Source organism: Macadamia integrifolia, chromosome 2 (genome assembly GCF_013358625.1).
Source record: "Macadamia integrifolia cultivar HAES 741 chromosome 2, SCU_Mint_v3, whole genome shotgun sequence".
NCBI lineage: Eukaryota > Viridiplantae > Streptophyta > Magnoliopsida > Proteales > Proteaceae > Macadamia > Macadamia integrifolia.
The window spans coordinates 25,964,304-25,977,212 of NC_056558.1; the positions used below are offsets into that span (position 1 = coordinate 25,964,304).

Genomic DNA, 12,909 nt, shown 5'->3' on the forward strand with positions numbered 1-12,909 from the left:
TGTGCTGTCCTAATGCACCCTCCCATTGGCTCATATGATGGTGTGTACCTGCACCAATAGGGTAACATTCTCCTGCCCCTTTTTAATATGAAAAAGGAAACTAGATTGAGACAACTGAAGTAAATTACATGCATCATCCCTATGCTAACATTTGTCTTCATTGTAGTTTAGCTACTGATCATCCCCATTCGAGTCAGTCTAATAATCTGAACACATTTTTGTGACCAGTTGGAATGATCATCCTATATTTTTTTCTTGGAGGGGGATAGGTTGGGGAAAGGTGTACTTCTACCACAAACAAGCAAGCAACACTATGGAAAATAAAGCTCTCTTATAACTTTGTAAGTTGTAACCAACCATTACTCTAGTATAATTATGGAAACACAAGGTATTTTTATTGTGCTGAACCCAAAACTTAATTCATCTAAGGTTTATTGATTTTAACTCCCCCCCCCACCCCTCCTCAATAGATTTTTTATTTAAATTTCAAAGGATTGTTGTTATATTCCCTCAACGGCACACCAGTCCTTTGAATCTAGTACCAACAGCTATTATTCCCTTCAAAACAACGTTTTCTTTCAGACCTTTCAACCAATCAATACGACCCCTTAGAGTGGCTTTTGCTAATCTAGGGCTCCAATCACGACCTCCAACGCTTCAATGCAGAAGATGATGGGAAAATTTGCAGGTTCTGAGCTTCTTCTCCACTCAGTTTAGAGAGAAAGAGGAAGGGGAAGTGGGTTTGATCGACAAAGAATAGCATGGGGAAGATGTGTTTATTTCATTGAGGGTATACCAGGCATTTCATGTTTAGGAGGGTAATTTAGGCATTATAAGAAAAAATTGGCTGACAGAACAACCATTTCAAACGGCTGGAGACGTTAGATAGAATATTTTTTGATTAGGGGGAGGTGAGTGATATTTTTGGAAAAGTGTGGAGTCAAGTTGATATTTCGACATAGTTCAGGAGAGGGGAGTGATATTTCCTAAAAATTAATTACAATAATAATAGTAAGTAATAGTTGATAATAATTTTTTTAGTGTGACAAAATTAAATAATATTTCAGGTCTGGAAACAGATTTTGCCAAATGAAATGGCAATTTGATAATTTTAAACATAAAGATATGAAGAAATGATTTAGATTGATAACAAATTCGGATTCATCCATGCCCCTGTATGTGTTGGTACATCCCTTAGTTTTATCCTTCTACTTCTTCTTCTTTTTTTTCTTTTTTTTTCCCAAAGTTTTAATTTTAGTGGTTTTTTTTCCACTAAATTTTCAAAGCTTTATTTTGTCACTTTCACAGTTGAATTTGGGGGTTTGGATTTTACCATCCAATTTGCCATTAAAGGATAAATGGGCCAGTCTAGAAGCACTCTTTATATAAAAAAATAAAATAAAAAAAGGAAAAAAGAAAGAAGTTGTTGGTGTATAATGTCTTGTATTCCGTCGCAGTTTAATCCAGGGAATACTAGTGCAACACCTAGACAGGCAAGACTGCAATCCCGCTAGCCGGTTAGTGGGCCGTGGGGGTTGCAAGGGGGGCAGGAGGCCCCCCTGCACGGCAGGGGGTGTAGGGGGGTGCAGCCCCCTACTCGAATTTTTTATTTGAGGGCAATTATGTACTTTCTGGATTAGGGTTTTTTCGCTATATATTTGTAGCGAGGATTTCTTTCTCTGTAATGCAAGCAATACTGAAAAGTGTGAGGACGAACGCTATAACCCTATTCTCCATTGATAGTGAATTAGAATCTCATCTCACCGGGGACGTAGGCAACTTTGCCGAACCTCGTAAAATCCGTGTGCATTGATTGTTTTGTTTTTCCATTATCTTCTGCATCGTTTTAGGGTTGCGTTTCTACAGAAGTCCCTTAAAATTTTACCTTTCTATCCAGCTTAGCCATCCCACAAAAAAGGGCCAGCCACTTCAACCAGCTCACTCTGAAATGGTTGCTGCTTTGCAACAACAAATCAAATGAATCTCAAATTAGATCCCTAGTAACACCTGCCTTGGTGGCAGAGGATCTAAAATACAATACTAGAAGAAGAAGAAGAAATGATGCTTTCATCACATATTCAAGAGATTTGTAAAATGGGCAGGGAAAGTTCTACGATGTTAATTAGAAGCTCATTGCAATCAAATTAGAACTTAACAAAGAATAAACAGGAGGAATGAAACATATGATAAACTCCAATAGTCCATCAATTTGAGAGCATGAAGAACAAAAAAGAACTAGTATGGCTTCAGTAAGAGATGGTCAACTACAATTTCTTTATCTAGGTTGAGGTTAATTATACCTTATTCTCGCATAAATCCTGGTCCAAAAGCCAGAGTGCTCACTTTCAGGGGTTTCTGGTTTTCTGCAAAATGAGAACTCTGCTCTAAAAGTTTTGCTACAAAAGAGCTCTGCTCCCACATCTCTTCACTACTGTATCTTTCCTAGTAGTAGGGACTGGGGACATATATTCAGTTAACCAACTCTTTTGATACATGGTCTGATCTAGACAGCTTAAAAGCAATAAGTAGCTTATGAGTCGAAACCCAACAATTGGGTGTATCCATAACCTCAAAATCGATGAACCTGCAAACTCTTTGCCTAGATATGTGATAAGAAGCCACCCCTACAATTCTTTGATTTCTCTCATCCATGTCAACAACTAATCTTTCACAGAACTTCCATGTAATCAGTAAACTTATGAGTCGAAACCCAACAATTAGGTGCATCCACAACCTCAAAATCAATTAACCTGCAATCTCTTCACCCAGATATGATGAGGATCAAGCAGCCAATCCACATTTCTTTGATTTCTCTCATCCATGTCAACTCTTCTTTCACAGAACTTCCATGCAATTTACCTGAAAAGTGGAACTCTAGACAATCACAAGCTTGAAAATACCTCAGTAAATACTCCACTTTATAGCTTTATCCGCAACTATCCACTCCTTGCTGAGAACCCACTTACAAACAGTTCTTAGCTCTTTTAGATACTTTAAGCTTATAAACTATCATAAAGGCTCACCATCAGATCCTCCACCCAAAGGCTTTGTGCCCAACTCTTTCCGTGGCTTAGGGGAGAGCCCTTTTGCCAACATCTCTTCATCAAACTTCCGAGCTAAGTCGATCATTCCTTTCTGCACCAGGGCATCAATCAGAGCATTGTAAGCAAATTCATCTGGACTGCACCCAAGTTCCTTCATCTTGTCCCAAACAACAAAAACTGGCCTAAGAAAGCCCCATCTTCCAAATTTCCTCATAAGCATCACATACGTATCCATTCTTGGACGCACTCCTCTCTCAATCATTGCCTCAAATAGGTTAATAATCTCTTTAGGCCTATTAAGGCACCCAAAGAAACAGTGATACGTAATCACATTAGGGACACAACCCTTCTGAGGCATTTGATCGAGCACGGAATAGGCTTGCCTGACTCTTCCAGATTGACACAGAAGCTTAATAATTGTGTTATAAGTTACAATGTTTGGCTTGCAACCTAAGTCCCACATCTCACGATAAAGTCTCATGGCAGAGTCCACACCATCCAAGAGACCCACAGCTTGAACTACTGTGTTATATGCCACTACATCTAGTTGAATTCCCTTATTCTTCATCTCTTTATACAATTTAACTGCTTTCCATGGTTTTCCAGACTTGCAGAGAATATCCATGTAGATGGAATAGGAATGAAGATCACGAGTAACTCCCCTCCGTTCCATCTCTTCCCAGAATTCTCTGCACTTACTCCACCAACCCATCTTATACCAACCTCGAAGAAACAAATTGTACAATTTGGTGTTGATGGGGTAAGGTGAATCTTTTCCCAAACACAGTTCTTCCGCTTCAATCACATGCTTGTACTCGCAAAGCGCATCGATGAGATTGGAGAAGGAGGTTTCATCCTTCAAATCAAACTCCTCTGCTCGACCATAAGCAGAGATTGCTTCTGCAACCATATGGGCTGACACATACCGCTTGAACATGATCCGGAAAGTCCTGTGATCAGGCACGGAAGACCCATCTTTACGCATTCGTTCGATCAAATTCCAGGCGAGATCGAACTCGAAGAATTTTCCCAGAACGTCAATCATTCGATTATAGCTATCAACAGTGTGTTGGAACTGGCAATCGTTCTCGACCCAGTTGAAGAATTCAAAGGAACGTTTCCAATCATTGCCGTAGCTGGAGATGGTCTCTCCAACCGTTTTGACATCAAAATCTATCGGATCAACAGTAACGGAAGGCTTGTTATTGTTTTTACTACGAAAAGCCTTAGAATCCTGCCTCATCGACCTCGAAGCATCACCATTATAACGTGTTCTAGCTTTACGCGTCAGGGTTTCATCTGGAAATTGACTGTTTGGGGTGGAAGAGTTGAAGTTCAGGAAGATTTGAATGCGAGAAAGTAGTGAAGGAGAGAACAGAAATGGATTAGGGAATCGCTTTGAGGGCAGTAAGAGCATTCTTTTTGTGTTCTTGAGTGATAAAGCACTAGCCCACTAATATCCTCTGAACTCGAAGATGACTCTCAAAGTCTACTCCTTCTGTTTCAATGTTGATGCCAACTAGAAGTGAAGAGAATAGCACTTATATGGGTTGTTTGGGACAATGTTGGGTATCCAAGAGCATCCCTTGGCTCTAAAAACAGTAGTTCTGATTTTGACGTAAAAGGGAGGTTGGGCCAGCTTTAGACACATATTCCATTTTTCCGCTCACCCCTACATGATATGATTATTTGATTTTCTATTTTCAATCTGTATCAATTAAGCTCACATAAAAATCCTAACACAATTTACAGAGTTACATTGTCCTCTTCTTTGCCTTTTGATTGGCCGATGAGAAGGTATAATAGGACCAAGACGGTCGGCCTACACTTAAACAAAGAATCTGCTGACTTTCTTACCTTTAATACCATCTTATGGTAACTCCTAAGGTTGGAGTTCAAATGGCCCTGGACAGGTCAATGTCAACCCAAGTCTTGCCTTAAGGGGGGCTATTAGCTTATCCAATGCAACATGTTCATAGCAATCTGAGAGGGATCACTCTGCTATACATTGAGCTACAGCCAAGATTGGTGGTTACTTGGGATGAGTCCAGATTGATCTGGACCAAACTCAAACATGTAGACATGCAAGTTGAAGGATGGTTTCCCAATGGCAATCTATTGTAACAGATCACAGAACACACAAAACACAAAATGTCAGCTACCAAGATAGGCAGAGAAAAACTTTTACTATTTGGTACTAAAGTTTTAGTTATATTTTGCACTTCAGCAGTTCAGTGATGATTTCATTCTAGAAAATGGTAAATCCTGTAGAGAAAGAGAGGAAGTAGTCAGAGTGAGGAATCATCATCTCTTGGATGCATGCTCTTCTTTTTCTTAACATGGCAGTCATAGTCATGAATGCTACAGCTGCAACCAAGCTTCGTCTTCCATTGCTTCCAGAGGTTCTCCTTATCCTTCTTGAGTGCAGGGCGCCTTCCCACCTCAATCTCTCTTCTCATTCTATAGCACTGCTTCTCCAACTCCATCACCCTCCCATCCATCTCCTCCATCTCTATCCTCACCTCCTCCTCTTCCCCATTACCCACCACCACCACCTTCTCCTCATCGCTTCCCCACCGCTCCTCTAAATCTTGCATTTCATTGGAAATTACGTCCCTCAGCTGCAGTTGCTCCACAAACAGCACTTGCACCATCACCCGCAATGGAAGTCTCTGATTTTTCGCAGCATGTTCACGTGCTACTGCTGACATCTTATGAATATCCAGCATCCTGCAAACCTCCTCTTTCTCTGCCTCTGTCAGGTACCCATGCTTCTCCAAGTAAATATCAACGGCTCTGTATATCCCATCAGAATTCCGTTGTGTCCCATGCGATGCAGCAACCGACATCTCTGCCAACAATATAAATGTATCCTTTTGCATATCAATATCCTCAGCAACCTCTACCAAGAACTCATCCATCAGCACTGCAACTGTAATGAGCCTAGATGGGTCATCTTTTGATGTGTAATTGCGATAGAAGTTCTTCAAAATTCTCTTGACACACTCCATGTCATATTGCATTTCCCTGGCATAACTTTGGCAAGGTATTAATAGATCTCCAACCGTAGCTTCATCAAGTTGTTTCCCAATCCTAAGCTCGAACCCATTTATGCAGTCGGAGCTAGCTTGCAAGGTGAATGCTGCTCTAAGCATTTCGAAGAGTAACTTGCAAGGTATCAGGCTTCTTTTATCAGGCAACAGCCTTTGCACAACTTCAATGACTTCCCTCTGAGGGACCATCTTCATGTACATCACCACATCTGCCTCTCCACTTCCTGTGAAAGCCCACTTCTTTGCATACTGGAAAAGTGAGCCAGCTATGTATTCTGATCTGACACCATGCTGAATCATGGACAACATGATGAGCTCATAAAGACAGAGAGGCAATGTGTTCAAATCTTCTGATTGACATTCTTGAACAAAATGTCTCCTTGAGATCCTCCTCTGCCCATTGTTGTTGTTGTTGTTGCCATTAATGTCATCTTGGATTGGATGCTGAATTGGTCCACCGAGAAGGTGGGGATCAGCGAGTGCCTTCTTGGTTATGGACTCCAAAATGGCATTGATCAAACCAACAAAGGAAGCTTCCTTAAGAACATGCTCTGTGGATCGGAAGGACTTGACAGATTCATTCCAGCTCGGAAGGACTCTTTGTTCGAAGAAGGCAAGAGTCGTTCTTAAGAGGTTATTGGGGCTGTGAGCTTCTGTCATTTCTAGATAGTACGCAAGACAGGCAAGAGGGACAACATTATTAGCGGAGAGATTCAATTCGGAACCATAGAAGAACCTTGCAATAAGCTCAAAGGTTTTCAAGTCCCCAGGGATGTCTGGGAGTGAAAGGGAAGACTTCTCCTCATGTTGACTCTGTTTGAGTAAGATGGCTAGTTTAGCTGATTTTGAGACCACGAGTTCCTGCATTCAGAGAAATGTGGAAAAGAAGATGAGCAAGAAAGGGAAGTATGTAAGTAACAAATGGTTGTCAGGTTCTGCTTGAGGCTTGTTCTTACCCTGTTTAGTCTAAAGATCCTACCATGTACTTGAAGATGGAGGTCACATGGTGATGTAGACACCAAATTACTAAATCCAACAAGAAGATAAATCCCAAATCCAGATTTCAATCAAGAAGAATAAAGAAAGGATTAGTACAATAAAACCATTATATTCCCTTACAGAAAGAAAGAGAGTGAGAAAGGAACCAACCCAGATGATTCTCTGGCCATTTTACTTGTTTTGCTTCTCCTGTGATTCGTGGTCTTGAATTTGCAGTGAGCAAGAGACGAGGACCATACAACAAACAGACCCTGATTTCATTTCATCCCATAACTCCATTACTGTTCTAGAACTTTAATTTTTAATATCTGTTGCCAACTACTATTTATTGATCACTGTTAGTCATATATAAGGAAATAGAAACAACATAAACAAAGTAATTTCTATTAGTAACCAATCAAACTAATCCATCGAATGATGCTTCTTCCTACTACACTAAGCAAATGCTTGCGGAAATGCCTTTATTTTTTAGTCAAGAGATGGAAACTAGTTTATTATTTTCTACAAACCCAGTTGGAACTTAGAACAAGAAATTGGGAAACCATAGATTTTTAGAGTTCAGATAAAGTTTCCAATTTTTTTTTTTTAAATATAAAATCTAGATAAATGTACTAAGATATTTTTTTTTTCAGGTTAGCTACAGTTGGATAATGTTGACTCATCAAATGGTTCTCAGATTTGTTGCAAAGTGATTACAGAAAAAATGAGTAAGAAGGAATTTCAATGTGGGTCAGAGCTAACTAAGAGTGTGAAGGTGTTTCTGCTCTAGGTGGCCACTTCAAAGACTACAGAATGATTCTATTATCTTCCAAGAACAGAGAAATCTAAAGGCAAATGGAAACAACCAATACTTACTTGTTATAAACCGATCACTTGGATCGGACTCTCTCCAGTTGGAACCCAAAACAAAAAAAAAAAAATTATCTGAGTCTCCTTGCTTGATTCCTTTTCATCTTGTCCCTAACAAATAGAATTCAGAAAAAAAAAAGTGTAAACCATTAACAAACTCCTGGAGTCTAAAGTTGAGGAATTCAGGTCAATAACTGAGAGCGAGGGAAGGTGAAAGAAAGTTGTACCTCGTTTTCACATTCAAATTTATGTTGCAGAGAGAGAGAGAGAGGTTATGAGGTTTTAAGAGGAGGGTAGTTGAGAGTTGAAAGTGGAAGTGAGTGTTAAATTGAAGACGTTAATGGAGAAGAGATGAATATGGTGGGCTGGAATTGGATTGCTGGGGGAGTGAGAGATTTTAGGACGTGAAGAGTGGGAGTTAGTTATACAGAGAGAGAGAGAGTGCTGGGCTGGGGTTGTGGGAGTGTGGGACCGATCTCTATTTCAAAATCTCAGAAGGTCGTGGAGATGTCTCACCATCCAATAGAAACTTCCCACATGGAAGTGAAGGAATTTGCAGTTTCTAGGATCCGTTATCTTTTTCTCTACGGTACCATGTGGCCACACAACATTTTTTTTTTTTTTCTATTAAATTCCAAAGAAGTAGGGGATTTTACTCACATTCACTTAAGGGGAAAGGGGAGGGCACATGTGACAGGAGTCCGAAGTCGATCTTTAAATCATTCACACTCCTGGTCTATTAGCTGGAGTATGGAGTATGGAGTATGGAGTATGGAGTATGGAGTATGGAGCAGGAGCAGCAGTTTAGCATAAGCAAAGAAAGCTCTTAATTTGAGATAGAAATAATCCAAGGGTAGAATCAAGGGAAAATTACATGATTATCCACTTTTGGGTTTCTTTTTATAAAATTATCCACAAAAAGTTTTAGTCAACAAAAATACCCAAAATTAGGTTTGGGTTTACAAAACTATCCACTCAAAGTTTCAGTTAACAAAAATACCAAAAATCAGGTTTGGGTTTACAAAATTACCCAAAATAGTAATTTTTCATCTTTTACATATAATCATGTATTTTTTTATTACTAAAACTTTAAGTGGGTAGTTTTGTAAACCCAAACTCAATTTTGGGTATTTTTGTTAACTTAAACTTTTTATGGGTAATTTTGTAAAGGGAAACCCAAAAGTGGGTAATCATGTAATTTTCCCTTCAATTCCATACCCTTTCTCTAGTGTCCCCTGCACGCTTGAAGGGGAGATTGGATCCTTTCCACATGTGTTCACCTTGATGTACATGTAAGAATTCAACACTTGTTTGTAGTGGAAATGGGATATGTGTTGGATCCTCACATGTCATGTACGCCCAAGTGAACATATATGCAAAGGATCCATTTTCGCGCATGAGGCTAGCTAATGAGTATAGGTGTTAATTCCAAGCCCAACACGTTTATGGCTCACCAGCCTACTAGCCTTTTTTTTTTTTCGAGTGAAAGAAAGAATATATTGATATTTTTTTCTATTGAATATAATTGAGTGTAAAGTCTTTTCTAAATTATTGATGATTTAATAAATATATTAATTTTTTTTTAAATCTAAGACAATTAAAGCCCGTTGAAGGCTTCCATGGTATACTAAACTATTTAAGGCCTAATTACGGTCCAATTAGTCCAGTTAGTAGAAGCCTGGTTAAAGCGCGGAACCCAACCCAACCCGACTAATTTCTTAAATAGACAATTAACAGTGCAAGCCAAGAGGCCCACCAAACCCGGCTAGGCCCTATTGAGTGCGATCAATTGACAACCCTACTGGAGAGGATCCAAGTCCCACGTTACTTTGCAAACCATGGATGGCTGAGAGGTAAATGTTTAGCACTGAAGGGGATCTTTTTCCCACGGTGTCCAGGGTTTCAAACACCGTTCCGAATCAAAGTAATCCCATCAAGAGTACCCTGAATCGGTGGCATTTTGGTTTAATTAGCCATTGGCAAAATGGTTTGAGTTATGGAGATTGGTGGATCAGCGGATCCAACGATACCGATCCAATACCCAACCTGATCTGACTTCTGAGCACCACTCCGGTATCGGCCAAGTATTGGGATCGTCCTGTGCCGATACCGATCCAGATCGATTACCTTAAACCATGAGACATGAGTGCCAATGCTAGGGGCGAATTGCCTGAGTTTCTTCTGTTTGCGAGGCTAAGGGAGTCTTGGGTCTGGACCCATGGAGAGCCCAGGCCAATAAAGGTAATGGGCCGAACTCAATAACAACACATTCACAAATCAGGTGGGTCAAGTTCGGCACTGGACTATTAACCTAAGGATTGCCACCATTTGACAGCATATGGTCAATGACAGTTAGATCTGGCCCATGCATCTCACCTTCTGTTTATTTTTCATTTTTTCTTTGCCTTGTTCCAAACTATAATGACTTCTATTTATTTAATAATTACCACAAATGAAAAACAAATTCTTTCATCCTTCTTATGTTTATATAGAGAGATTTCCCGCGATTGTCAAATTGCAATTTGAGAATAGGCATCATGGGAAATGATTTGTATACAAAGGCATTTAATGTAGAGAGAGTGAGTGAGCCAGTAACGCAATGGTTAAATTCTATTATTGCAATATGTTAGTCACAGGTTTAAAACTTAGAAACAATTTCTCTTGTGAAGGAATGGGTAAGATTTCGTACATTTATCATTCCCAAACCATTTAATAGCTGAAGCCTCGTGCATTAGGCTGCTCTTATTCTTTTAGATTTCTCATACCTTGCAGTAGCCAGAGTCCCTAGATGGGGTGAGATGAAATATTCACACTGGCATTGATGTGGGTATGCTTTTCCATATGTTTATTTCAATAATGTGATTTGATGATGTATGAATTATGAGGCCACAAAAGCCATAATTTAGTTCTAGGCATACATATCTTGATAATAAGTGTAATATCATCCATTTTTTTATTGCTTATACTTCTAAGTTAGTGAAATTTACTTTGAATGAATGATCCAATACAATCTTTCGGTGTTTTACATTTGATATTATGGGTGGCAATGTGTGTCCATTTTTCCCATCTATCTGGCTCAAGCTCAAGATTAAAAGGTAAGGTTACAATTTTTTTACTAAACTTAGTTGAAATGGAAAAATAAAAAATTGTAACCCTCTTTTAATTACCCTAAATTCTATTTTATGTAAAGTGAAAATGAATTTTCTAAATATATTTTGAAAGTGACATTATTATTAAAAATTGCACGTTTTTCAACTAAATATGTAAAATAATAAGATTTTATCCTCATTGAAAAATGAGCTATATACTAAAAAGGAAAAAAGTAAATTGTTGACTTTGGATGGGACACTAAACAATAGTAACAACAATTTGGTGAAAGATGAAGCTCTACTACACAGCTTCTGAGCCACTCTATGGCTCTTCTTCTCCTCTACCTCATGTCACCTACACAGCATGGTTCCAAAACTAAGGTATGACATATGGCAATTGCGTACATGTCACGCATGAGATCGGTTAGGATAGGGTACAAAAAACTCTTCCTTCAAAAGAGATAGAGTGACTGGCTTGATAGAGTGGGATAACACATAAGCTACATAAAACATCCCATTTTTTTCAGATTCATGCCAAACAATCTTCTTTGGTAATCCACATCCATGCAAGACAAACATCTGGCATAATTGTAGGAAGAAAAAAAGTATCACAATATGCATGCAGCCTAGGTCTGAGAGCATCCATGTTGGCTAAGAGGATCCGTAGGTGATGGTCAAGAATCCTCGATAGATCATGTGGTGCGTTACATTTGCTTCATATATATAATCTACCCTGTCCAAAGTTGTTTGTGATGCAGCCCATGCTTTGGTAACATGTGGTGGAGACCAACAAGGCTGGCTGACAAACCTGGCTAACAAACAATCATTACTTATGAAATCAAAAATAGGGGTGGGATGGCTACAGAGAAAATAAGAATTACGTACTTCTATAGGATACATAGATATATCAATATCTTGTTGTAATTAAATTTGATGAAAAAAACTATAATTGTTTACTTATCTTTTACATTTTTAGTATAACACACTTCTTCCAATGAGGGAGAAACGTTTCATCTCACACGTGTGATAAAAAAGTATCCAAGACAATGCCCTTTCTGACATAATATTAAAATTACTTTCAAATTATTTTGAAAATATTTCATTAACTAACAAAAGAAGGTTACAGCCTCTTTTAATCTAATACATTGGAGTGTATCAAAAAGAATGTTTTGCTTGTTTTCAATGATATGTGCAAAAAGAATCATGATTTGGTGAATAAGGCACCTTGATTGACATTCAAAACTAGAGGGACAACGATACACATGCCAAAGACATTTGAGGCTAACCAAGCAAGGAAATAAGATAAGACAACACATGACCATGCGCTGGCGAAAAGAGTCTTACCAAAACTTCCAAGAATGGACCATCACAAATGGTTCTTTTATTCATTGCTAGACACAGCCAAGACAATTAAAAGTCATTTTCCTTCCAAGGTCGGGTTATCATAAACAGTTCTTTTAGTTATAGCAAGATAGCCAAGGCAATAGTTATTTTCATTTTGGTCAGACTCAATATCTTTGGTTGAAAAAGGGATTGGATATGGCTCACCTTAATGCCACCTTATAAGAAAATCAAGGTCATTTTGAGGGCACTTCCTCTCAACCATTCACCAGATTTGTTTCTTTTTAAAAAAAGGGGTAGTAGAGCAAGATTTACATCTAAGTTGTCTGGCGAAAAATTAAGGTTAAAATGCACAAACAACAAGATATAACAAAATGCATCCACATTAATTAAAAAAAAAGATATATATATATATATATATATATACTACAAAATGTTCACTCCACATCCAAAAAACTAAGGGCAATGAAGTAGGTGAAGCAGTTGGTGAAAGGATATGCATACCACTTCTTTTGGGTAAAGGAACACTTAGAG

At 38.7% G+C, this 12,909-nt stretch overlaps 2 protein-coding genes across 3 annotated transcripts; both read right to left on the reverse strand.

Annotated features, from left to right (window-relative positions):
• Positions 1-2,166: 2,166 nt before the first annotated feature.
• On the reverse strand, positions 2,167-4,630 carry LOC122059754 (pentatricopeptide repeat-containing protein At1g80550, mitochondrial). Its single transcript, XM_042622794.1, has one exon. The coding sequence runs from the start codon at positions 4,459-4,461 to the stop codon at positions 3,010-3,012; it is 1,452 nt and encodes a 483-aa protein (XP_042478728.1). The 5' UTR covers positions 4,462-4,630; the 3' UTR covers positions 2,167-3,009.
• A 581-nt stretch (positions 4,631-5,211) lies between these two features.
• LOC122072202 (BTB/POZ domain-containing protein At5g17580-like) lies at positions 5,212-8,315 on the reverse strand. 2 transcript variants are annotated; one of them, XM_042636771.1, is made up of 5 exons: positions 8,173-8,315; positions 7,952-8,056; positions 7,247-7,347; positions 7,054-7,123; positions 5,212-6,958 (listed from the first exon to the last, which is right to left on the reverse strand). In XM_042636771.1, exons 3-5 carry the CDS (start codon positions 7,264-7,266, stop codon positions 5,333-5,335), a joined length of 1,716 nt encoding a protein of 571 aa, XP_042492705.1. In that variant the 5' UTR covers positions 7,267-7,347; positions 7,952-8,056; positions 8,173-8,315; the 3' UTR covers positions 5,212-5,332. The 2 variants fall into 2 exon arrangements, with proteins under 2 accessions (XP_042492705.1, XP_042492706.1); XM_042636772.1 differs by having other exon boundaries at positions 7,247-7,417.
• Between the last annotated feature and the right edge of the window lie 4,594 nt (positions 8,316-12,909).